Raw genomic sequence first — 27,996 nt, 5'->3', positions numbered from 1 at the left:
CAACAGAGTTGCTCAAAGAGTAGTTTCCTGATCGCCTCAACTCACGCAACAGTGACCAACAATAGCCACCAAAGTCGTGTGATTTAATCCCTTGGGATTTTTTTCTTTGGAGTTATCTTAAATCATTGGTGTATGTCAATAATCCCCAAAACATCCGTGAGTTATGATGATGGTGCTTGTTGTTTAAAGGGGCCTAACATCTAAGGTCATCGGCCCCATCTGTGAGTTACAGGAAGTAATTCGACAAGTTGATGGTGAAATCCAAGTGGAATTATGTCAGACAATCATAGCAAATTTCACGTACAGAGTTCTTGCATGCCAGCACAGTAGAGGAGTCATATGCCTGAAGTCAATTTACATACCTGAAATAGGAACGTGTGATGAACATGTTTATATATTTTGTCAATGTATTTTGAAAAAAATAAGTTCATAATTTGAAATACCAAAACCGGTGCACTTTTTGAAGGACCCTACACATTAACACAAATAGAGAACGTATTCAAGTAAACTATTTTACAGAGAAATATATTAAAATCAGATATTTTATTTCCGGTATTTATTGCAAACATAGTCAGAGGTTTTAAAATGTTACTGCTAAATATAAAGAACACAAACAACTGAACAATCAACATCCTATCCTATCGCTACTCATATCTAACCTAGCCTCGGTCTTTTTCTTTTTCATTAAAGCCTTTGTAACACTCTTAACCAAACACTGTTGGGACAAAGGATGTATATTTTCACAAGCTTTAGTCAACAATGAAATAGAGCTTGTTATACAGTCCATGTTCATCATACCGTATTGAACAAATTCACAAATTTGCTGATGCATAGGTGAATATGCAACAGTAATAATCCCATGATTCTTGTTGCCTTCTCTTGGCGATGTATTGCATAATGATGTTTCTTCCACACAAGGATCAATGAATTTCAGATCTCCGTGAATACCCTGGAAACAAATTAAATTTAAAATGCAAGTACAATGCATAAATAGAATCAAATAATTGTTGCTAATAAAATTAGATACAAAGTCTTGCCAAACAACATAAATCTCAATTATACAGTGTGTTTGGAAATTCCCATTACAAACTCATAGTGCTTGTAGCGGGATTGAGTAGATCGTTGTTGTTGTTGTTGTTGGAGTCATCAGTCCATAACTGGTTTTATGCAGCTCTCCGTGCTACCCTATCCTGTGCTAACCTTTTCATTTCTAAGTACTACATCCTACATCTGCTCTAATCTGCTTGTCATATTCATATCTTGGTCTACCCTTACCGTTCTTACCACCTAAACTTCCCTCGAAAACCAATGGAACAAGTCCTGAGTGCCTTAAGGTGTGTCCTCTCATTCTGTCTCTTGTCAAATTTAGCCAAATTAATCTCCCTCACCAATTCGATTCAGTATCTTTCAGTATCTGTAATTTGATCTACCCATCTCACCTTCAGCATTATTCTGCAACACCACATTTCAGAAGCTTCTATTCTTTCTTTCTGAGCTAGTTATCATCAATGTTTCACATCTATACAATGCCACGCTCCAGATGAAAGTCTTCAAAAACATCCTTCTTATTACAATATCAATGTTCAAAGTGAGCAAATTTCTTTTCTTAAGAAAGGCCTTCCTTGCTTGTGCTAGTCTGCATTTTATGTCCTCCTTACTTCTACCATCGTTATTTTACTACCCAAGTAACAATATTCATCTACTTCCTTTAAGATTTCATTTCCTAATCTAAATTTTCTGCATCACCAGACTTTGTTCAACCGCATACCATTACTTTTGTTTTGGATTTGTTTATTTTCATCTTGTACTCCTTCCCCAAGACTCTGTACATACCATTCAGCAATTCCTCCAGATCTTCTGCAGGCTCAAATAAAATAATTTCATCAATATCAACAGCGTCTTCTTGTCCCAGAATCCTATCATCTACTTCTCCACCTTGATACAACTGTTCGATATGCTCCTGCCATCTTTCTGCTTTGTCATCTTTCTCTAAAAGTAGTTTTCGATCTGAGCTCTTAATATTCGTGCATCTAGTTTTCCCTTCTCCAAAGGTTTCCTTGATTTTCCCAGTGGCAAAACTACTTGAGTCATTTGAGGCAATGCTTACCCTAAGAAATGGAAACAATCAATTCAAATTCTGAGTTTCTGTTGTGTAAAAAAGACTGACATCATCTGGTTGGAACTCGTGTTTAAATAAGGAGTGAAGCAGGCCCCTTCGAAAACTTTACAGGTCTTTTGAACTCTTTAAGATGGACTTACAAAGAGAAGTGTGAAGCCAAAAACAAAAAATGTATGCTTAATTTAGATATTTTGATCGTGAAGTAGCCAGAAAATTTCAGTTTTGTTATAGGGTCTACGTGTGTTTTGTTTGGTGGTGAAAAAGAATGGACTTTAAATGGGATAATTGTTATTAAAATATTTTTAGAAAAGTGGAGAAGCATCAAAATTGAAATAAACATATTCAGAAGGAAGAGAAATTCCGTTTACTGGGGCGCGGGGTTATAGAATGTTCTTTATCTCAAGGTGCAAGAATTCAAGCCGTTAAACATAACAAAGTCGTAAAACAAAATTGGCTTGTTGTTGAGAGACTTGATACTGTGTGTTTTCTTGGGAAACAGGAGCTTGGATTTCGAGGTCATCTTGAAGGGGAAGACTCGATCAATAGGAGCAATTACCTAGAGTTGTTAGATCATTCAAAACAGGAACAATACATTCGAGATCATCTCCAGTTCACGCCGGGCTTTTAATAATAATAGCCTAATGTTATTTGCTTTACATCCCATTAACTACTTTTATGGTTTTTGGAGACACTGAGGTGCCAGAATTTAGTTTAGCATGAGTTCTTTTACGTGCCAGTAAATCTACCGGTATGAGGCTGACGTATTTGAGCACCTTCAAATACCACCAGACTGAGCTAAGATCGAACCTGCCAAGTTGGGGTCAGAAGACCAGCGCCTTAACTGTCTGAGCCACTCAGCCCGGCACGTCGGGCTTTAAAGGCACATCAAGCGAAATACAGAATTATTTGAGTATGTAACTACCATAATTAAGGAGACGATCAAAGCAGAGTTAGATTCTTGTGATTTCATTGGTATTCAGGTGGAAGAGACCTTAGATGTATATACATCTACGTCACCTTGTAGGCCTGGACAACAAATGCTACTACCCAAAATTTCATATATTTCTTGAAGAGAACTCGCTAACACCCGGCTGTATGGATTCAAAACGAGCGCCGAGCGTGCAGGCATTGTGGGGGACAGCATGCAAGCAAGCGCTGCTCCAGAGTGCCAGCCAAGGCCAAGTGACGTCACACCGAAAGTTCTTTTCGACTCTGTGGCATTTCGTCACCTTGTAGGCCTGGACAACAAATGCTACTACCCAAAATTTCATTAAAATCGGCTGACGGATGGCCGAGATATGAATTTTTTTAAGATGCTCACATTTACAGTTCGCCGTCCGAATTTGGGCAATAAAAGGAGGCCGCCAGCCTCAAGTGGGTCAGTGTGTCACTGGATGTGTCAGTGTGTGTGCGAGCGAACACATCGTTGTGAACCAGTCGCCTCGCTATGTGATACGGTTCGTTACTCTGTCCGGCTTAGGACCGGGGTTCGAAAGTACGTAATACGAGTGTTGAAAGCCTTCTCTGTGGACTTTAACTTCGCGTGTAAGCGAAAGCTTATTCTTGTTAATATCAGTCTGTCGAGTTGTGCAACATCATTTTGTTTTGTGAACTGTGTAATTGAAGAGACTGTACATTTTGAAACTGTGCTTAAAGGACTTAGGGCATAAAGACTGTGCTTTAGTTGTTTCCTCTACAAGAGACTGTGTTAGGCTATTTCGTAAAATTGTGCCCTGGTGACAGAACAATTCTTTTATGGACAGTGTCACTTTATTTCGTAAAGAACAGTGCCTACTTTTCTTTCAACGACTGTGTCAATCACTCCGTGAGAAAAACAGTGTCAATATTTTCTTTGCATAAAACTGTGCCAATCTTCATTTCTAAAAGACTGTGTCAATCCATTTCACAGAACTGTGCTAACATTTACTTTCATGAAACTGTGCCGATATTTACTTCCAAGAACAGTGCTGATTCGTGGAATACGGTACCTTTATTTCTCTTTGAGGGACTATGTCAATTCCCCTCATAAAGACTATGTCTGTCTACCGGGCGAGTTGGCCGTGCGCGTAGAGGCGCACGGCTGTGAGCTTGCATCCGGGAGATAGTAGGTTCGAATCCCACTATCGGCAGCCCTGAAAAATGGTTTTCTGTGGTTTCCCATTTTCACACCAGGCAAATGCTGGGGCTGTACCTTAATTAAGGCCACGGCCGCTTCCTTCCAACTCCTAAGCCTTTCCTATCCCATCGTCGCCATAAGACCTATCTGTGTCGGTGCGACGTAAAGCCCCTAGCAAAAAAAAAAAAAGAAGACTATGTCTAAATTTGTGTGTAATATTGTGCCTCAGTGAAAATTTTTCCTCTGAGAAATTACGTGATTTTTGTTAAGATTGAGTCGTAATAGAACGTGGTTCTCTTTCACAAGATTGTCATAAACTGTTTCTTTCTTCGCATAAACTTTAATTTATTTCTACGAGTGTGTGTGCTAAGACATTGCATGTACTCATTACAAACTGTGCAGAGTTTGTGTCCGAAGGAATTTATTTTCTTTCGAGATTGAGTGAAGTGGTAAACCATCATATCTCAGAAAGTTCCAGATTATTTTCATTGCTTATCACTTCAAGTTCGATAGTGACTATTGCATTATTCTTACAGAACTGTGACTTTGAATTCATCTTTTCTTTCAAAAGTGTGTCCAGCACTATTTATAGTGGAACCTATTTGACCAGTGAATAGTGTCTCGCCTTAATTTGCAGTGCAGTGTGGTAGAGAAGTGTCATATCAGATTCCATTGACATTCTGTGTGAAAGTTCCACATTTCTCTGCTCCTTTCATAGGACTTTGTGGAGTACAAAACTCAACAACTATTCCACGCTGCACTATCATCAGACGACCGCCCCAGGTTTGGGTCTCCGTCAACATCAAGAGCTGACAACAGCCGTGGGTCAACACCGACAACCTGGGACGACTTCGACGACGTGGTACGACGACGGGAGATGACACCAACGCCGCAGAACGACGCCTCCTTCACATCTTCAAGGGCATTCAAACTATTCGTCTGTAAAAGGTGACATCATTTCTATGCATTTCTTTTGAATAAACTGCAAGTTCCACTTTAAATATGAACTTATTTCACTACCCTTCACTCGTACTCTCTAAAGCATGAACCGTACATGCCTTGGCGTTATCCATGCTCTCCGCAAAACTGAAGTACGGGCGTTCCTGTTTCAATATATATATTTATTGAACGAATCAACGACTTCCCGCAATTATGGGTTGCCACAATGGACAAAGTAAAGCATATCAGGATAGATAATGTTTTTATCACATAGAAATATAGCGTAATATTCCGGTTCTGCTCAAAGAGGGCCCCGTAGAAAGATTCATAACCTTTTATGATGTTTCGGTAAAACTTATTATAACCCTCACCAGCATAAATAACATAATAATCGTGGCTGGCGGTGGCGAGAATGGACTCTGCCATTAGCTGAAGATTAGGCTAATGAAACGTCGCCCCCATAATTCAAGACAGCGTGAAGTTATGACCAATTTAGGCGGTATAAAAAGACCTAAAATGATGAGGCAATGTTACCGACACACTAGTCATCGTTGTAGTTGGGAGGAAGAACGGAAAGAATAAGCATATAAAGTTAATAAGAATAATAACATCCCGCTGTCTTGAATTATGGGAGTGACATTTCATAGGGCAAATCTTCCTCAGCCAATGGTAGATTCCATTCGTGCCACTGCCAGCCATGAGTTAATATCAATAACAAAGACAAATAATAACATGTTTAAATAGCTGAGAGGTAACGATACAGTAATGACGGATCTCGCCAGTGTGAAGCATAGATTGCGCTGTTGTCACTCTCGGAATACCTCAACTCATGATTTCATATCATGCCGATTTTCGTCACTAATCCCCAGCCGTAAAGCACACATGCTGCTGTAACAAGAGCAGGAAACACGATACACGAAGACGATACACTCGTGAAATAAAGCAACAAATAAATACCCTTGAAAATAAGGTTGGGTAAATTACACAAGAACATAAGAATTTATCCTTTATCCTAGGGGAAGAGTACTGACTGTACTGGAGGTTATACTGGTCAAAAATAGGAAGAATTAAAAATGACTTGGAAAATCAGAAGACAAGTTAAAAAACGGAAAATTTCTGAGTAAATCGGAAGTGTAGGCAGGTATGTATACAACAGAAGCAGTAGCATTTGTAACTTGTCCAGATCTGATGTAACGTGAAACTGGACACAGTAAGGTGTATATTGCGCTGATGTTAAGAGGCCTAAAGCTGCTTTGCTTCATCACAATCCAATGGGTTTATCACTAGCCAGACCAATGGTTTTGTCACTAGCTGGACCTAACCTATCCAGACCAATGGTTTCATCACCAGCCAGACCTAACCTATCCCGACCAATGATTTGAGTTCATTCTAAAACTGGACAGTGAGGTGTAGATTGCGCTGATGTCAAGAGGGCTAAAGCTGCTTCGCAGCCCTAACCTGGGGGTTTGAGCCCCCAGACCCCCTTTGCTTGATCATAGTCCGATGGGTTTGCCGCTAGCCGAACCTAACCAATCCAGATCAATTTGTCACTAGCCGCATCTAACCAATCCAGAACAATGGTTTTGTCACTAGCCACACCTAACCTATCCACTAGTCGGGCCGGAATCATAATAACAACATTTTTAAATGGTCCAGGGCTAGCCATAACATTTTGTCCAGGGAAAAGGAAGCACGATGAATACTGTAAAATTTGACCACTGTAAAGTATAGACTGTGCTGATGTCAGTCTTATAACTGATACAAGGGAAATGAATGCAAGTAATTATAACATCTTTTTTTTTACAGGAGGAATGAAAACATCTATGATTGGTCCATGGCTAGCCATATTTTTCTGAAAAGTAACACTAATAGTCCAGGGTAGACGAATGCTGAAAAGTTATTTTTCACACACACACACACACACACACACACACACACACACACACACACACACACACACACACACACACACACACACACACACACACACACACACACACACACACACACACACACACACACACACACACACACACACACACACACACACACACACACACACACACACACACACACACACACACACACACACACACACACACACACACACACACACACACACACACACACACACACACACACACACACACACACACACACACACACACACACAAACAAACAAACAAACAAACAAACAAACAAACAAACAAAATTTAACATACATAGGAGGAGGGAAGGAAGGAAGATTTATACCAAAATTTAGCATACCTTATTGGAGAGCATCTAAAGAATAATTCGTTCCCTCGCTGAACACTGAGTTTGGTGCTATGTCCACATTTATCACAATTCCTTTCCCTAGTTATCAGGCCGTAGTTAACATAAAACAACAACAAATCTTCAAAATTAGGTACTCTTGAAATCAATAAAATCAGTAATTTTTTACATAGCAACCTCTGCACGGAACAACATCCATGTTTAACAATACCTTGTTGATTACCATAGCAATGAAGAATTTATTTATGATTGTTGCAACTAACGATGAAGCAACTAACCACGAATAAATTAAACAGCCTGGCCAAAGTTGGAACTGGGAACCAAGTTAAGTTCCAGGAACTAATTACGTCATATCAGTTGGTACCAGTTGCCAAGAACTTACTTACATCCCCAATGACAATCGAACATTAAACAGCGGTTCCTGCGCTGGTGAGGGTTATGAAAAGTTTTACCGATGTTTCAATTGATAAGACTGCATCGGGCTTTATCATCATCATCATCATCAATGTTCCACTCCAGTCGCCAGGGTGTGGTTAACAAGCCTCCTCCGCTCCCTTCTGTCCTTCCACTTTTCCCGCTCCATTACTTCAACCACATCCAATCCAGCTTCTCTAATGTCCTTCCAAATCTGATCATGTAACACTGATGCAAGATTTAAACACTTACTTTGAAATTGTTATAGGCCTACCTGTAGCACAGAAACGGTACTATTCTGGACATGGGGTTTCAATTCAAAACGCTGCACATTCAGTCTCCTCTACAAGCCCTTCGAGTTTGTAATGGGAATTTGAGACACCCAGTAAGACTGTTATTTCTTGCAATTTACAACAAGCCTCCTTTGGACCTCTACAATCCTCTACTTTCAACTACCTATATGGCCACATATACTGTAGTTCTACATTTCTTATCTTTTAATAATAAAAACTGCCTGCATGGTGGCCATGATTGTTAAAGCATCGAGTCTATGGTCTGACACCGCGATTAGCTGGTTCGAGTCCCATTGGTCGAAAAACTTCCACCATTATCAGAATGTTGGTCGGCAAGGTAGGGGAGGTGGTATACAATTCTTAATCACTAGATTGCGTGCCAAAAGCCTGGATTAAATTCCAACCTCTCTGCAGTGTTTATATGGAGTGAGGGCATATGATGCTGTTGATGGTGATTCGTCCATCGGATGGAGACGTAAAGATTTGAGCAGACCCTTTGGTGTTATTGGACAGGAGTAGATTATGTGCTGACACCGGGTTTCACCCTCTCCTTACCTCATCATCATCATCATCATATATATAGACACGCAGCTCGTCCATGAGCATCAAATAAAAAGATTTGTACCAGGCGAGCCAAACGTGTCCTTGGACTCTTCCAGTACTAAAAGCCACATGATAAGTAAGTAATCATAAAAACTGAGTCATAACCACTGTCATCTTGGTCTCTCTCTGCACCTCTTACCCTCCATGACCAAGTTCCTAGGTAACCTATCCTCCATTCCCCTCACAAAACCCACCACCAAAGCTGGTTTATACATACAGCTTTATCCATCAAGTTTGTACCTAATCTATCCTTTACCTCCTCATTCTGAGTACCCCCTTCCATAGTTCGCATTTGTACCAGCAATCATTCTCACTACAAACCTTTATGTCTGTTACTCCAATCTTATGAATAAGAAATGCTGACTGAGTCCACCCAGGTTTCATTCCTGCACAGCAAATTCGGTCTGGAAACAGACTAATGTAATGACACTGCATTTGATTTCACTCACTGTACCATTCAGGGAGATAATACATCCTAAGTACTTGAGATGATCCACCCATTCCAGTTTAAAGAAAGATACATTCATGATTTACAATTAATAGCTAAGAATGTACGTCAGAATTTACAAATGGTTGTGTAATAAGTGAACTAAGTCTTTTAAAACATTTCTTATATATCATCGATTTGGTTTTCAGTAATGCCAAATTTCTTCAATACTGACACAATGGATATGAAAGCCAATCCTCTAGCACCAAACAGAAGACCTTTCACCACCCATATTCGCAGGTAGGTTATAGGTGAGGTATGCATGCTCGATAAATAGTCTCCTTCTCTCCATTAATGCAAAATGCTTGTTGGCTGTCTTGTTCCATTTGCAGGGTAGGACCTAAAATGAAAGCTCTTTTCTTTACTGATGCTGACAATATCAGCTCACAATGGTTGCTTCCATCTTTGTTAACACATTGTGGACCAGATGCTCATCACAATGCTCAACCCCTGCGCCCGGCCATTTTCTGTGTAACTTATTGCTACAGCACATGCACATAAACAAATGTGTCTAGCTTCACTAACCTTATACTGATTATGGTGAAATTTACTGGAGACCTTTGGTAAGAGTCCTAGTAATGTTTCCTGGTGTGGTAGGCTGTGTAGCAATGACCTCTGTGAAGGGGCATACAACAACTTTTGCAAGTGTACCTTGTTTCACTTCGTTCACTGTTGCTGGAACACACTCTGCACTTTCTGGTTGGATTTTGTTTCACTCCTGTAGCTGGAATTTCTACTAGAACATGGTCATTTATCTGCCCTGACAGCCTTCCAGGTGGGTCCTTACTTGGGACCCTCTTGGACAGATCTGAAGAAGCGGATGATTGAGGATCAGCAACACCTCAATTTTCAGTCAACCAGGTCCTGGCCACTCCCATGAGAAATTGCTTGTACCTTAACTTATTGTGAGTGTTTAAGGCACAGTACAGCTTAAATGCATTAAATAATACACTGGTCACTAGGTAGAACCCCACTTTCTTGCTCCACTTGATTGTCTCACGCAAGAGAGTAAAATGAGACAAATACTGGTCGGCTCGATCAACCCCCTTCATATACATATTGCACTCAATTACACACTTCGGTTTCATAACAACCTGCCCAGTCTTTCTGTCCCATTTACCAGTACATGCCATAGAGGCATCATGGATCATAGATACCATTCTAACATATCTTTTGTCCTTCCAAACTACGAGCAAGACCTTCCCTTTACCACAAATGTCATCTCCCCTTTCGACAGTTCCTTTGATCTACATTTCATTTCAACTGGCAAACCACGATTCTCCCTAATTGTGCCGCAAACTCACAATTATTATAATTATCTTGGTATGTGTGATGCCACATACCAAGGAAGGGCCTCATGACTGATAATATTGTTTCTTCCAGTTTCTTTCCCTCTCTTGTATATATCTCCATATAGCAGATATAACCAGTGTCATTCTCACAACCCATTCTCACCAAAATACCATACTTGGTCAACTTTCCTGGGTTGTATGTTCTAAACTTGAGGGATCATTCCTTCATCCAAAGACAGTTGCTGTTTGGGTTCATATAATGACTGAAATTTTAGTAGGAAATAATCTACAAGAGGCTGAACTTTGTGAAGCCTATTTGTATCATGTGTGTCCTGACTGTCGTCACTGAAATGAAGGAATGTGAGAATCTGCTCAAATCTATTTCTGCTCACTGTTTTCGAGTATATGGGGGTTTCAATGAGGGGATCAGTAGACCAGTAGTCTTCCCAACATGACTTCTTTACCTGTCCCATCAATACCAACAAAGCAAAAATTTTTACATCTCACTACTAGTTACATCAGTCTATTTCAAGCTCTAAGGGGATATTTTGTGTGATGAAGCAGTTTGCTAGTGATACAAGTTCATCTGCTCGCAACAAGTTCAAAGAAATCGACACAAAAAATCGCCCTACTACTTCATCATGGTTCATGTTTGTGGGTTACTGTAGTCACGTCCTAGTTCGTGAACCATGGGCAACGGCTGAGTGGCCTAGTAAGTGGTCCTGAGAGTCGGGATACCAGTTGCTATGGAATGGGAGTGGGCATCTCCGACATATTCTGAGTCATGGCCCTCCTTGTGCTCAGGCAGCTAGGACTACACAATTCACCGGTGGTCCATAACCCGTTAGAGGAGAGATCCTCACTTGGACTATGTGCAAGTAGGGTAGCATCCTGCTTCATGAATTTACCGAGCTCAGAACATTTTAAGCAAGCCTCGGACCTATGGGAGTAATGGAGTCCCATTCCCATTTGACAGGCGAGGGACTCCTTGGAAACAACTAGGCGAACGAAATGGAATTTGATGGGGAGCTTTCAATATTAACGGGGCTTATGGAAGAAAGAAAGTGGAACTGGCTGAGTCAGCAAAGAGGATGCATCTGGATGTGCTAGGAGTAAGTGATATTCGGGTAAGGGGAGATAACGAGGAAGAGATAGGAGATTATAAAGTGTACTTGACAGGTGTTAGAAAGGGAGGGCAGAGTCTGGGGTAGGGCTCTTTATCAGGAATACCATTGCACGCAACACAGTTTCTGTCAGGCACGTAAATGAGCGAATGATGTGGGTAGATTTGTCAGTTGGAGGAATTAGGACAAGGGTCGTGTCCGTGTATTCACCACGTGAGGGTGCAGATGAGGATGAAGTTGACAAGTTTTATGAAGCACTGATTGACATCGTGGTCAGGGTCAGCAGCAAGGATAGAATAGTGCTAATGGGCGATTTATATGCGAGAGTTGGGAATAGAACTGAAGGATACGAAAGGGTGATTGGTAAATGTGAGGAAGATATGGGAGCTAATGGGAATGGGAAGCGTTGCTGGACTTCTGTGCTAGTATGGGTTTAGCTGTTACGAATACATTCTTCAAGCATAAGGCTATTCACCGCTACACATAGGAGACTAGGGGTACCAGATCCATAATAGACTATGTCTTAACAGACTTTGAATTCAGGAAATCTGTTAGGAATGTACGAGTATTTTGCGGACTTTTTGATGATACAGACCACTATCTCATCTGTAGTGAATTAAGTATCTCTAGGCATACGGTAGAGAAAGAGAAATCTGTCTGCAAACGAATAAGGATAGAAAATCTCCAGGACGAGGAAATTAGACAGAAGTACTTGGATATGATTAGTGAGAAGTTCTGAACAGTAGACAGTAAGCAGGTTCAGGATATAGAAAGTGAATGGGTGGCATACAGGAATGCTGTAGTAGAAACACAAGGGAATGCCTAAGAACAACTGTGTGTAAAAATGGGAAAAGGCGAACATCTTGGTGGAATGATGAAGTGAGAGCAGCCTGTAAACGTACAAAGAAGGCTTATCAGAAATGGCTCCAAACAAGGACCGAGGCAGACAGGGATTTGTACGTAGATGAAAGAAACAGAGCGAAACAAATAGTTGTTGAATCCAAAAAGAAGTCATGGGAAGATTTTGGTATTAACCTGCAAAAGGCTAGGTCAAGCAGCAGGGAAACCTTACTGGACAGTAATAAAGAGTCTTAGGAAGGGAGGGAAAAAGGAAATGAACAGTGTTTTGAGTAATTCAGGTGAACTCATAATAGATCCCAGGGAATCACTGGAGAGGTGGAGGAAATATTTTGAACATCTTCTCAATGTAAAAGGAAATAATCATGGTGGTGTTGCAAACAGCCAAGCTCATGGGGAGGATGTTGGTGAAATTATGCTTGAGGAAGTGGTAAGGATGTTAAATAAACTCCACTGACATAAGGCAGCGGGAATACATGAAATTAGACCTGAAATGGTGAAGTATAGTGGGAAGGCAGGGATGAAATGGCTTCATAGAGTAGTAAAATTAGCGTGGAGTGTTGGTAAGGTACCTTCAGATTGGACAAAAGCAGTAATTGCACCTATCTATAAGCAAGGGAACAGGAAGGATTGCAACAACTATCGAGGTATCTCATTGATTAGTATACCAGGCAAAGTATTCACTGGCATCTTGGAAGGGAGGGTGCGATCAGTGGTTGAGAGGAAGTTGGATGAAAACCAGTGTGGTTTCAGACCACAGAAGGCTGTCAGGATCAGATTTTCAGTATGCGCCAGGTAATTGAAAAATGCTACGACAGGAATAGGCAGTTGTGTTTATGTTTCGTAGATCTAGAGAAAGCATATGACAGGGTACCGAGGGAAAAGATGTTCACTATACTGGGGGACTATGGAATTAAACGTAGATTATTAAAATCAATCAAAGGCATTTATGTTGACAATTGGGCTTCAGTGAGAATTGATGGTAGAATGAGTTCTTGGTTCAGGGTACTTACAGGGGTTAGAGAAGGCTGTAATCTTTTACCTTTGCTGTTCGTAGTTTACATGGATCATCTGCTGAAAGGTATAAAATAGCAGGGAGGGATTCAGTTAGGTGGAAATGTAATAAGCAGTCTGGCCTATGCTGACGACTTGGTCTTAATGGCAGACTGTGCTGAAAGCCTGCAGTCTAATATCTTGGAACTTGAAAATAGGTGCAATGAGTATGGTATGAAAATTAGCCTCTGGAAGACTAAATTGATGTCTGTAGGTAAGAAATTAAACAAAATCGGATGTCAGATGGGTGATACAAAGCTAGAACAAGTCGATAATTTCAAGTATTTAGGTTATGTGTTCTCCCAGGATGGTAATATAGTAAGTGAGATTGAATCAAGGTGTAGTAAAGCTAATGCAGTGAGCTCGCAGTTGCGATCAGCAATATTCTGTAAGAAGGAAGTCAGCTCCCAGACGAACTATCTTTACATCAGTCTGTTTTCAGACCAACTTTACTTTACGGGAGCGAAAGCTGGGTGGACTCAGGATATCTTATAAGTTAGAAGTAACAGACATGAAAGTAGCAAGAATGATTGCTGGTGCAAACAGGTGGGAACAATGGCAGGAGGGTACTTGGAATGAGGAGATAAAGGCTAATTTAGGAATGAACTCGATGGATGAAGCTGTACGCATAAACCGGCTCGGTGGTGGCGTCATGTGAGGCGAATGGACGAGGATAGGTTACCTAGGAGAATAATGGACTCTGCTAAGGAGGGTAAAAGAAGTAGAGGGAGACCAAGACGACAATGGTTAGACTCGGTTTCTAACGATTTAAAGATAAGAGGTATAGAACTAAACGAGGCCACAACACTAGTTGCAAATCAAGGATTGTGGCAACGTTTAGTAAATTCACAGAGGCTTGCAGACTGAACTCTGAAAGGCATAACAGTCTATAATGATAATATATGTATGTACTTCATCAACATTTTGTGGTTTATCAAGTCTTACCGTTATGCCAGGAACTCCTGGAAAATCCTCTAAAGTCTGTGAACTATTATTTTCTACCATTCATCAGAAGAAATAGACATATCACTTCCATTTACACTCACATCATCACATTCAGCCTCGTTCTCAACCGCCAATACTTCACGTTGGTTTGGAGGGCGTATATCGTTATTATCACCCGAGACACTTTCGTCAGAATAGCTTCCAACATCGAACTCACGATCGTCAACATAAGTGAGGCAATCCGAATACTTATCTGCATATAATTCATTAAAAATCTTGTCTGCGTCAAGCTTGTGTTCAGTCTAGGAAGCACTATCTTACCCACCTCATGGCTCCTTGAACGATGTAAACATGAGGTCGGAAAACTTAGCAAATGAATCATAAAACAGATGAAGAACGGAAAGCAAAACTAGCATGGAATAAACAAATGCTTCAACACTGAGATTCTAGTAACCTTGACCGCAAGCTAGTTTGAGAAGTTTCGACAGATGTCACCGAACGTATGAGTCTCGTGATGACAAGTTAACTCATCTCCCGTGCGCAATGTGTTAATACAATGAACCTCTTCATAAAACCACTTTAGTTCTCTTAATGATATGGCTATTGATGTTCATACTCTGTGGTGACTTGAATGTCTCAATAATTCCCCTTTAGAACACTGCCGAAGTATGTGGCCAATGGTCTCTGGCTCGTCACTCCCTTACTGTCTACATAACATTGTATGCTGGCTTCTTCCAGACACAGCTCTAAGTGCCAAGATCTTGCAAGACATTTGCATATCATTCATCCACACAGAGCATGACATTCCATTTCTGGTTTTCCCCCATGCTTTGGTTTTCATATGTTGTTGATAAACTTCAACTCCCTTTCCTTCGTGAGAATGTTTGAACCATGCATCAGAGGATCGTTTCCTCATTTCATTTTGAATTCTAACACCCAGAGTTTGTTATGCTGTCTTCATTGTATGGAATATTAAGATGTAAGGTATACTCTTTTTTCTGCATGAAAGTCTCTATATACAGCCAAATGTTCATCATCAACTCTAGGCAGCCTCTGAGCAATGTTCAAATACTGAAATATGCTTCCCATTCCACTTTAATATGACCTAGCCCTTGGACATATCTCAGAACATACATCATATCAGTTGGACAGTCATGCGGCAACCCAATGACCTCTTTCACCGCAAATTGCAGATATTATCAATATTTCCAAGAAATTGGGATGGAATTTTGTTTAAGAGAGTGCTCTGGAGAGGATAGATTATGCCTGGCCAAATGTAGTGATTAATTACACTCAGCTTTCACTCTAGTCTTGGAAATGCTAATTTTCATATCATACTTGCTGAAGGTCTTTTTAAGCTAGAAGGTATTAGACTGCTGACTTTCAGCACAGTCTGTCATCTAGACCAAGTCATCGCCGTACACCATGACACTTACATTTCTGTCCAGCTGAATAATTTTTTCATTTCATACTTTTAGTAAAAGATCTATGTAAACTTAAACAATAACAGCCTTGTGAAACCCCTGTAACTACTTTGAACCAACAACTCATTCTACCATCAGTTCTCACTGTGGCCCGACTGTCAACATAAAGGCCTTTGTTTGCCTGAAATAACCTAGCCCTGATCCCATAGTCTCTCAGTATGATCAACCTCTTTTCCCTTGATACTATCACATGTCTTCTCTAAATATAAGAAACAAAACCGTAAATATATTTTTCTGATACTATTTTTCAATTATTGAAAATACTGAAAATCTATCCAGTGATTACCTAAAACCTACCATAAATTCACCTGATTTACCTAAAACACTAATCATTTTCCTTTTCCCTCCCTTTCTAAGGTTCTTTATTTCAGTCCAGAAGGGTTTCCCTACCGCTTACCAAGCACTTCCAGGTTATTTCCAAAATCTTCCCACAATTTCTTTCTGAGCTCTGCAATGATTTTTTTTTTTTTTGCTAGTTGTTTTACGTCGCACCGACACAGATAGGTCTTATGGCGACGATGGGACAGGAAAGGGCTAGGAGTGGGAAGGAAGCGGCCGTGGCCTTAATTAAGGTACAGCCCCAGCATTTGCCTGGTGTGAAAATGGGAAACCACGGAAAACCATTTTCAGGGCTGCCGACAGTGGGGTTCGAACCTACTATCTCCCGAATACTTGACGCACTTAAGCGACTGCAGCTATCGAGCTCGGTATGATTTGTTTTGACCAATTTCTTTCATCTACATATGATTCCCTATTTACATCAGTTCTTGTTTGGAGCCATTTTTTTTATATACTTTCTTTTTACAATGACAAGCAGTCTTGTCTTCATCATTCCACTATGACATTCTTCACTTTTCCCATCTTCACACACAGCTGTTCCTAAATATTCCCTTGCTGTTTTTACTACAGCATCCTTGCATGCCACCTATTCTCTTTCTACATCTGGAACCTACTTCATCCTGTTCCATTACATGGCCAATACACTGAAACAATTCTTGTCCTAATTACTGGAACTGCTAAATCTACCTAAATCATGCATTCATTTATGAGCTAACAAAACTTATGTTGTATGGTATGGTGTTCCAGATGAACAGTCCTGCCCCATTTCACACCTATTAGCAAAACCTTACAATCTTCTCTCTCTTCCTCACTAACTCTTCCTTACCTGAACATCACTAACTCCCAAAACATTGAGACGCATCCTCTTTGCTGACTCAGCCTGTTCTACTTTTTTTCTTCCATAAGCCCCATTAATATTGATAGCAGCCTATCAAATTTTATTTCATTTGTCAAGCTGTTTCCAAGGAATTCCTGGCCTGTCAAATAGGAGTGGAACTCCATCAATAATGTAAAACATTCTGATCTCAATGAATTTCTGTGAAGTAGGATGCTACCCTAGTTACCCATAGTCCCAGTGAGAATTGCTCCTTCAACAGTTTATGGACCTCGAATTGACTGTACAGTCCAAGCTGCCTGAGCACAATGAGGGACTACTCCTATTCCATCTCGACTCTCAAGACCACTTGCTAAGCCACTCAGCTCTTATCTATGGTTCACAATGACAACAGTAACCCACACAATTAACCATACTAATCTTAAAATATTATATATGGGAATTAACAGGCATGTTCTCTCTAATTATTTGAAGTACAGTAACTACTTACCCACCCATTCGCATCTATCAATGGGACTAGTTACAACCTAGAACCTCATTACATTGTAATAGTCTTTAATTTCTATACTCAGTACCATATACAATAAATGACATACCAATGATGTGGCTGTAACAAGGTCATACATTGGCACACTTGCATCAGCCAGAGCAAGCCCAGCACAGGTAATAGCAGCTGGCAGACCAGAGCCATCATTTTCCAAAACTAAGGCATAGACATCCACTTGAAAGTTGGGAAATTCATGCTGCAACATAAAATAACAATCAACATAAAAAATAATCAAAATCCAAAGTACACCTACCTCCATTTTGTGATGCTTAGATAGACCAAAAAATCTCATCATTTCATTGATAAAAGGAGTATAAGGGCAATATTAGTGCACTGTGGACAAATAGTTGGAAAAGGGTATATAATCGGTCAGAAATAACATAGCCTAGTCATCATAATAACTAATTCCTGCACTTTCAAGAGCCATTCATATTCTTCTTCTTCTTTCTCTTGGCCTTCTCTGTTATCTGGGGTCAGCACTTGGTAAGGATTAGCTCAGTTTTAAGGCCAGATGCCTTTCTTGTGTGGAGAGATGTATTCACTATCACATGTTTTTGGAGTGGTTTGTAGTGTGATGTGTTGAATGTAAATAAAGATATGTATTACGATGAACATAAACACCCAGCCCCCAAGCTAGAAATGAAATGGCGTATGGCTTTTAGTGCCGGGAGTGTCCAAGGACATGTTCGGCTCGCCAGGTGCAGGTCTTTCGATTTGACACCCGTAGGTGACCTGCGCGTCGTGATGAGGATGAAATGATGATGAAGACGACACATACACCCAGCCCCAGTGCCAGTGAAATTAACCAATGATGGTTAAAATTCCCGACCCTGCCGGGAATCGAACCCGAGACCCCTGTGACCAAAGGCCAGCACGCTAACCATTTAGCTATGGAGCCGGACCCCAAGCTAGAGAATTAAGCAGACAAAGTTAAAATCCTTGAACCAGGTGGGAATCGAACCCAAGGCTAAGTGAAATTATAAAGCAAGGAACTAAGTGTATTTGCACTTTTGAAATTGAAGTACAGTCAACCTGGAAACTGATTATTTAGAAGCTATTTATTTGTTAAAAAATAAGCAACAGAATTTGAATTAACAATTTACGTAAGTATAATGTCTTGAAACATTTTGCATTCAATAGAAAATATATGAGCACCAATTATCAATCTTGACATTACTCTAGAGTACCACCATGCATGATGAGATCACCAGCTGACGTCAATATGGATATGAGGATTTAAACCTGTAAACCCAATATCTAGAGCAATTTATGTTATGGAATAACAGGGAATGAGGTTATCAGAACTTTGTTAACAAGGAGGAAATTATTATGTGGAATTAATATTGCAGTATTCTCATCAAAGGAAGTCCCAAGGTAGGAATGGATCTCGACATCATCATTGGGCAAACAGCTACTGTGCAACGTGACTCGTGGAAGTACAACACTCTTCTTCTGGAGACAGACCATCCTAGAAGTAACTCGCTTTAACTGACGCCAACTGTGCTTGTGATACGTGTTGCACATTGTTTAAAACCAATGCACATATATGAAGAGAAGGGTGATATTGTACATTTTTCTTGAATAACTGGAAGTTTTACACTGAATATAAGATACTACTGTGTCTAGGTGGAACGACTTTAAGGTTGGATTGTGATTTTTACTGGGAAAGTATCTTTGTTCGAAGTGTCATGTATTGCATTACCTGTGTGTGCAGTATCATGATCACTGTGATTTCAAAGTTCCAGTGCCAATATGACAGCATGCAATCAAGAAGGAAACAGAACAAGGAATTATGATAGGCTAAACCATGGTGGACCGGCCATTGAGACAATTCTCAGCTAATGTTACCAACTGTTGATGGAGGACAGTGAATCGCCAAGTGGATAAGCCTATTATTTTTATTAATATGGAGGTTATCTTGTACATTAAAAAAAATTGTAGTTTCTCTTTGCAGGTGTAGATTTTTCACGTTTTAGTCAAAGTTAGCACCTTCAGAATGATGATATTTAGTTTAAAATGTGAAAAAGATAATAGGGTCTTCCAGACATTTGTATCAGTTTAATCATTCAGGAATGTTTCTCTCTCTCTCTCTTTTTTTTTTTTTTTTTCCATAGCATTAATAACAAGATACACAACCTTTTTGTTTCATATTGTATCATTTTGTGGTTCATCGACAATGATTTCACAATAAGTTCCCAAAGATCCCACCATTGACCTTAATGCATTTGTCAACTTGCTGAAGAATATGACGTCAAAGATCATCGTGATATTCTTGTACACGAGCAAAAGCATCCATTAAGCTAGTGAGCAGTTTGTCTCATATATTTACTTTTCTCTTGTAGACTTCACTCTTCACCCAAGCCCATAAACAATAATCTAAGGGATTGAGGTCAGGAGAGCTGGGTGGCCTGGGAATGGTACTACCACAAATATACAGAGAAATAAAACAAATTTAATTTAACAGATTATCAATATTTACATTCCATCAGGCTATCTCGACAACCGTCTCATATTGACCCCATGTTCATATTAACTTTCTTGCTCACAATTATTATTTATTTAGCGTATGATGCTATAGTTAACAATCGACTCTGTACAAGTTGAGAGTTATGAACTTCATATTGTTGGTCCGTCCGTACTGAACTGAGATAACATATAAATAATGCACAGTAGAGTTTTCCACCTATTCAATACTAAGTTGTATTTACAATATTTACATTACAAGGGACTAGTTTCAACCCTATTCAGGGTCATCATCAGCCATATTAAGACATACACAAAATAATTTGGCAAAATCCTAAAACATGTTTTCTACCAGTAAGAGTCTTATGAAAATATAATTTTACAATATAAAGTGTGGTTGAAATGTTGAAAATGAAAATGAAATATTACGTGTGATGTAGGTGAGTAATAATTAATACAAGTACATTATACATGCTAAGAATTCTGAAACAAAAGTACAAATAAGGTGCTCTGTGTTGTTAAAATTTATAGACTCATGGAATTCAGTAGGTCCTGGTGATACATAACGGTTGTGGACCGAGTGCTATGGCAATAAGAATGAACACAGAGTAAATTGACACATATATATTTAAAAAAATACAGGTATGTAGACTTGTAACAAAATGTGTAGTTGATACTCTCTGGAAGAGTCGACTAAACACTGTATCAGCTTAAGCAGAGAATTTGGCAGTTGGTGTATTAAGTAACCAAGCCATGATGATGGGCTGCATGGTTGATTGTTGTGCAGAATGTGAAGTTTTTTAAATTCTTGTTGAGAAGAAAGTAGACACTGCGCGTGGTGATATTAACATAATATCAACATACTGGAAAATTACTACATACACTTAGGCCAATATATATATATATTTTTTTTGCTAGTTGCTTTACGTCGTACCGACACAGATAGGTCTTATGGCGACGATGGGACAGGGAAGGGCTAGGAGTGGGAAGGAAGCGGCCGTGGCCTTAATTAAGGTACAGCCCCAGCATTTGCCTGGTGTGAAAATGGGAAACCACGGAAAACCATTTTCAGGGCTGCCGACAGTGGGGTTCGAACCTACTATCTCCCGAATACTGGATACTGGCCGCACTTAAGCGACTTCAGCTATCGAGCTCGGTGGGCCAATATTTTAATGCCAATTACAATCTAAATGAAATCTCAGAGAAACCCAACATACTTTAGGATTTATTAATCACTTTTCTCAGAAACAATAATTCAGCCAACCAGAACTCAATCCTAAGTTTAATTAAAGGTTCTTTTCCAAAACAATTAACCTTTCTCCCGCACCCTTCAGCTCCACCTTAAATCCCCCCTTCCAACCCCATCCCATCCCCTTCCAAGCCACCTCCACTCTACTCAACCCGCATGCGCCTGCCCTCCTCCCCGCCCATATTTCCCCTTCCGTCACCAGTCGCACACACCACAGCGCGAGGTAAGTGTCCATTCACTTTGGTGTAATCTTTTCCTCTTTTCGCACACTTTGCTTTTTACCGGCTTTTCTCAATTTTAATAGGTCCAATTTGTTTTCCGCTATGAACTGAGAATTCCACCAATTAATATCACCACGTGCAGTGTCTACTTTCTTCTCAACAAGAATATTACTCTAGTTAAAATGTAGCGATTACCTACAAAATTTCACTTCTTGTAACTTGTTAACTTGTAAAACAATAGCAGTTATAAATAACATAACGGAATAGTTCATTGAGGTCCATAGTTTTGCTTTCGGCTTTCCATTACGTGGTAATGGAATGAACAAATCATTTTGGTGAATCGATTCAAATGAATCGGTTCTTCAAAATGAATCAGATACCCCATCTCTATTTATATATGTTTAAGCAGTAATTATCGCTAGGACCACTAATAATATAAATATTTGAGAATTACATGAGAATTACATTTTAGCGTGAATAAAATGATTTATAGCCGGGATTGTAGTGGCTCATCCCCCGATTTTACATACTGACTTCCATTCAATTCTCTTCAGCCGTTTTCTCGTGATACATGTACATACATACATAGACAGAAATTACAGAAAGGTAAAAAAGTACATTTCCTTGTTACTGTGGACATGACGGATACAGAAATACCATTATTTTCAAATTCTGAGCAATGTACAGACAAAACTCTCATTTTATATATACAGATACACAAGAACCTTGTTTATCCGGATTAAGTGGGACCGGAATTGATCCGGATGATCGAAAATCCGCATAATCCAGAAAAACAAAAAACCAATCGTTAGCTGATGTAACCGTGCTTCGCTACGGGATTCTCAGAAAGCCTGACCTTGTGGTTTTCCTAACTGAAGTCAACATAGGTCTTTACAAAAACGTCAATAGGAAAGTAGTGATTAAAAGCAATGTTATGATATAAAATACTCGATCAAATCAAAAAGCACACATTTTCTCACTTTTAACGAACAGTACTACGGTGCCAATCTAACAGTCCAAAGTTCCAGAGCTGGAATGACCAAGCCATAGACAGCCATGAACACTCCTCTCCATTATTCCGTTAAATATGCACTGCCTCAGAGTAGCGATTGATTAGCTCGAATGCTATGATGAACCTGGGTGTTACGTACCAGTAGTATCAGAAAATTTATGAACCAGGGGAATGGCATGTTAAAGAAGAAAGTTATCTAACTCCCCAGCTACTTCCTGCCAATACTCAGGCAGGCTCGTTACGTCCGGGTGAGTTGGCCGTGTGGTTAGGGGCGTGCAGCTGTGAGCTTGCATCCGGGAGATAGTGGATTCGAACCCCACTGTCAGCAGTCCTGAAAATCATATTCCGTGGTTTCCCATTTTCACACCCGGTAAATGCTGGGGGTTGAACCTTATTCCTATTCCATCGTCGCCATTAAGACCTATCTGTGTTGGTGCGACGTAAGGCAAATTTTTAAAAAATACTAGGTATTCAGCAGTAATCCTATCTATCGGAGATGAGTGGCAACAGAAGACACAAAGCACATCACAAAATACAATGGTCAATGTAACGTTATTGTTGAACAATTTTATGAGCTTTCTGTATTGTAGGCCTTCACATTTAGTTTTCTTTCGACTCTGTGATATTAGGGCATCTTGTAAAGTTATTTATAGCGTGGACTGTAGTTCCTTATTCTCCGACTTTACATACCGATTTTCATTAAATTCCGTTTACCCATTTCTCATGGCTCGGTGCCGATATTGACTTAGCAACAAAAATCCAAATTCATTAATATCTCTGTGATCATAGCCGGTACGGTAACAATGAAAAAGATATAAATGATCGGAAATTTAATACTACATAACTTATTATTTATTTATTTATTTATTATTGATTATTATCGATAAGTATACCAGGCAAAGTATTCACTGGCAGCTTGGAAGGGAGGGTGCGATCAGTAGTTGAGAGGAAGTTGGATGAAAACTAGTGTGGTTTCAGACCACAGAGAGGCTGTCAGAATCAGATATTCAGAATGCACCAGGTAATTGAAAAATGCTACGAGAGATCTAGAGAAAGCATATGACAGGGTACCAAGGGAAAAAATATTCACTATATTGGGGGACTATGGAATTAAAGGTAGATTATTAAAATCAATCAAAGGCATTTATGTTGACAATTGGGCTTCGGTGAGAATTGATGGTAGAATGAGTTCTTGGTTCAGGGTACTTACAGGGGTTAGACAAGGCTGTAATCTTTCACCTCTGCTGTTCGTAGTTTACATGGATCATCTGCTGAAAGGTATAAAATGGCAGGGCGGGATTCAGTTGGGTGCAAATGTAGTAAGCAGTCTGGCTTATGCTGACGACTTGGTCTTAATGACAGATTGTGCCGAAAGCCTGCAGTCTAATATCTTGGAAATTGAAAATAGGTGCAATGAGTATGGTATGAAAATTAGCCTCTCGAAGACTAAATTGATGTCAGTAGGTAAGAAATTCAACAGAACTGAATGTCAGATTGGTGATAAAAAGCTAGATCAGGTCGATAAGTTCAAGTATTTAGGTTGTGTGTTCTCCCAGGATGGTAATATAGTAAGTGAGATTGAATGAAGGTGTCGTAAAGCTAATGCAGTGAGCTCGCAGTTGTGATCAACAGTATTCTGTAAAAAGGAAGTCAGCTCCCAGACGAAACTTTTTCAGACCAACTTTGCTTTACGGGAGCAAAAGCTGGGTGGACTCAGGATATCTTATTCGTAAGTTAGAAGTAACAGACATGAAAGTAGCAAGAACGATTCCTGGTACAAACAGGTGGGAACAACGGCAGGAGGGTACTCGGAATGAGGAGATAAAGGCTAATTTAGGAATGAACTTGATGGATGAAGCTGTACGTATAAACCGGCTTCGGTGGTGGGGTCATGTGAGGCGAATGGAGGAGGATAGGTTACCTAGGAGAATAATGGACTCTGTTATGGAGGGTAAGAGAAGTAGAGGTAGACCAAGACAACGATGGTTAGACTCGGTTTCTAACTATTTAAAGATAAGAGGTATAGAACTAAATGAGGCCACAACACTAGTTGCAAATCGAGGATTGTGGCAACGTTTAGTAAATTCACAAAGGCTTGCAGACTGAACGCTGAAAGGCATAACAGACTATAATGATAATGTATGTCATATTATTTATCGATACGACCACTAACAACATAAATATTTGTGAATTAAATTTTAGGCTTTCCCCTAAACTACCATTTCACTCAGCGTGAATAAATTATTTATGGCCTAGATTGTAGTGACTTATTTCCCGACTTCGTCTACCAATTTTCATTAAGATACAACCACTAATAACATAAATATTTGAGAATTAAATGAATCTTCTTAACAAGATTAGGACTGTGATTGTTTAATTCAGGGAGATATAATTTTCTAAATGTACAGAAAGATGTGGAATGATATCTATTTTGGATTTGAATTATAAGAACAATTATGTTTTACTTTGTGTTTTTTGAGCACAATCTTCATATTTAACACTGTGATAGGAATATTATGTTGAATTAGAATATGTCAGGTATTCTTTGTAATACATGTTAATTTAAAGCTTTGGCAAGTCGTGCTTAGAGCAGAATTGAGAGGCATACTATATTTGGGACTCATTTTTTCTACGATTACTAGTGGTTTATTAAAAGTTTTAATTTGACGTGATTTATGAGCATATGTGTTTACGTTACTATACTAGATAGAGTCTTCTAATGATAATAAATGGCTATTAATTGAATCTTCGATGATACGTAAATGTAGAGTTTTCTAATGATAATGAGAGGCTAGGAAGCAAATATTCAATGATATGTGAATGTATGAGTTAAGAAGAGGAATCTACGATGATATACAGATTATGGTATTAGATAGTCTTCAAATATGTAAAGTGAATATAGTGGTCTTCAAAGTGAACCACATAATGTAAGCTGTGATGATTGTTGTTAGTATGTGTCCTTGAATATGCTTATGTGAGAGCCATGATGTCTACACAGTCCCGAGATTTAAGCCTACCAACTGACTCAGCACACTGTTTCATGTTTCATGTCTTCTGAAGAAGGTACATTCCGAGTGACCTTGAAATTCTACTTATGATTTTTATTGCTTACATGCTTGATAATAAACAATGTTATTGGTTATACGTCTCACTAACTACTTTTACAGTTTTCAGAGACGCCAAGGTGCCAGAATTTAGTCTCGCAGGAGTTCTTTTACGTACCAGTAAGTGTACCAAAATGAGGCCGACGTATCTGAGTACCTTCAAAGACCACCGGACTGAGCCAGGATCGAATCTGCTAAAAGAGCTCAGAATTGATTTCTGCAGCATCATTCCGGAATTTGTCTGATCAGTGTTGGGTAGAGCATTACTATTATTTATTTGTTTACTTACGTTTTGTTTTCTTCATCGGATTGAGTTTAGAGGTATAAGTCTGTCATTTTATGTAATTCCTCTTTGCAAGCTAAAGAAATAAGGTCCTCTAAAGCATAAAATGAATGCAAAATACCTCATTTAAATCTTGAAGAGATGCAATCTCTAATATAAACAAAGCAATGCCATGACAATCAATTGCATGTGACAATAATAAAGTCTAGACAATAAAATACAATGCTGTCATAAGAAAGCAGAAGTTTGCTGAAACAGGTAAATAAAATGCACACAAATAAATATGAACTTGCCAGGAGCATCTTAACCTGAAAAAAATACTCATTGGCGACAAATGCAAAGATATGAAACACACAATAGGAAAATTGGACATGAAAATCACACACATTCCACTCAACTAGAAGATTCACTTCCCGTATTACCACATAAGGAAAACAATTTAACACTGAACTGGTATACAATTTTAAAGATCCAGTCTCAATGTCATAATCTTGTAACTCAGGTATGCTGTAAAAGAATCTGGACTATGGTATCTAACTCAAGCATGTAAGTTGGGCTGAGCGGCACAGTGTTGGACTGTGTTGTGCAATGTTGTCATGCTGCCTAGAAAAGTGTAAGAAGAGACTTAGTGTCTAAATGGATTGAGGGACAGTAATTTCTAAGAATGGATGGTGATATAATGTTGCTGTTGATGCTTTCACGGCCCGTACTTATAGACATATACTGTATAGGCTTTTTTATAGGCTGTAGAGCCTATACAGTATCACGTCAATGGTGATTTAGTTAATTGTGATTGTTGAACAGATATGTAAGTACCTACACTTTTCTTTTCACTTTTCTTTAACTTAGTACAGTAGTTTATTTTCAAAAATTAATTCTATTAGCACTTTATACTAGGCAGCAGCCCACTTTATCTAAATTTTACTATTTCTGGAAAATGCACACATGAAAAAAACACAAAAAAAACTATATGTTTAGTTTGCAGATTAAATGTTTAAAAATTTTCAAGTGGATCAACATTTATCCTAACTTCTATTTCATACATCGAAAAAATTAAACAACAAAAAGAAACCAAAATGGAATGTGTCCAAACATTTATTATTACAACACCATCTAAGTCAAGCCCAAAGCCATTGTTTTATAGATTTATGTGATGCTCTATAAGGAGCAAATACAGGGTCTCTCTTAAAAACCCAGAAAAACTAAAAAACTGGCAAATGCTGTATTGGAATCATTTTTACAGAAGTATACATAAACTGATATCCCAGATCCAACCTTAAGAAAAAAATATCGGCAACTGTGAAATTCATTTCTGAAAAGGAGTACTGTAACTTCAAACTTACTTTGTTTACATGAATAGCATTTTATTTATAATTTTATCAAGAAAGTTAGATGAAATTCGAAACAACTTGAATATTCAAACATATGGGCTCCTGCGGACGAAGCTATGGAATCAGCAGGTCGATATGTTGTAAATTTGATAGTTGCAAAGTTAAGTGAGAATGAACCTGGTCAGGCTCATCTTGTGTGCTGCAAAGTCTTACAAAAAACAAATCATAAAAAACAAATCATTCTATCATTCTTGCATGAAGGAATGCATGAATAGTCACATTAATTTTGGTAAATGATCATAAAAATTTTTGTACATCGTGTTTTAAAATAAATGAATTCTAATACTCTCCATCGATGGTATCTTTACCTTGTCGTGGTGGTGGGGCTTGTGTGGTCAAAAGATCCTGAGAGCTATGCCGGCGGTAGCTTAGCTACTGGTAGGGCCTCCCTTGCCGGACAGGTCGAAGGTGATGATCCAGACTAAAAGGGATACCCTGGTCCTCCAGGTTGGGGGTTGGGCATAGCGTTGACAACTCTATCCCGTTAAAAAAAAAAAAACTGTCGAGAAGCCGCAAAGAGTAAGAACAAACCGGACGGATAAAATTGATAA

General features: G+C 39.2%; 1 protein-coding gene across 1 annotated transcript in view; it reads right to left on the bottom strand.

Moving 5' to 3' along the window:
- Positions 1-524: 524 nt before the first annotated feature.
- The window catches only part of LOC136884912 (exosome complex component MTR3), a 52,853-nt gene continuing 25,381 nt past the window's right edge, over positions 525-27,996 (bottom strand). Inside the window, exons 3-4 of the mRNA XM_067157226.2 lie at positions 17,772-17,918; positions 525-949 (exon numbers count right to left, since the gene is read on the bottom strand). Of these exons, the coding sequence (XP_067013327.2) occupies positions 626-949; positions 17,772-17,918 (471 nt within the window). The 3' untranslated portion in view covers positions 525-625. The remainder of the gene's footprint in view (positions 950-17,771; positions 17,919-27,996) is intronic.

Source organism: Anabrus simplex, chromosome 1, assembly GCF_040414725.1.
Source record: "Anabrus simplex isolate iqAnaSimp1 chromosome 1, ASM4041472v1, whole genome shotgun sequence".
Taxonomy (NCBI): Eukaryota; Metazoa; Arthropoda; class Insecta; order Orthoptera; family Tettigoniidae; genus Anabrus; species Anabrus simplex.
Note: the sequence above shows the minus strand (reverse complement) of the source record. Positions and strands in the feature narration are given on the sequence as shown.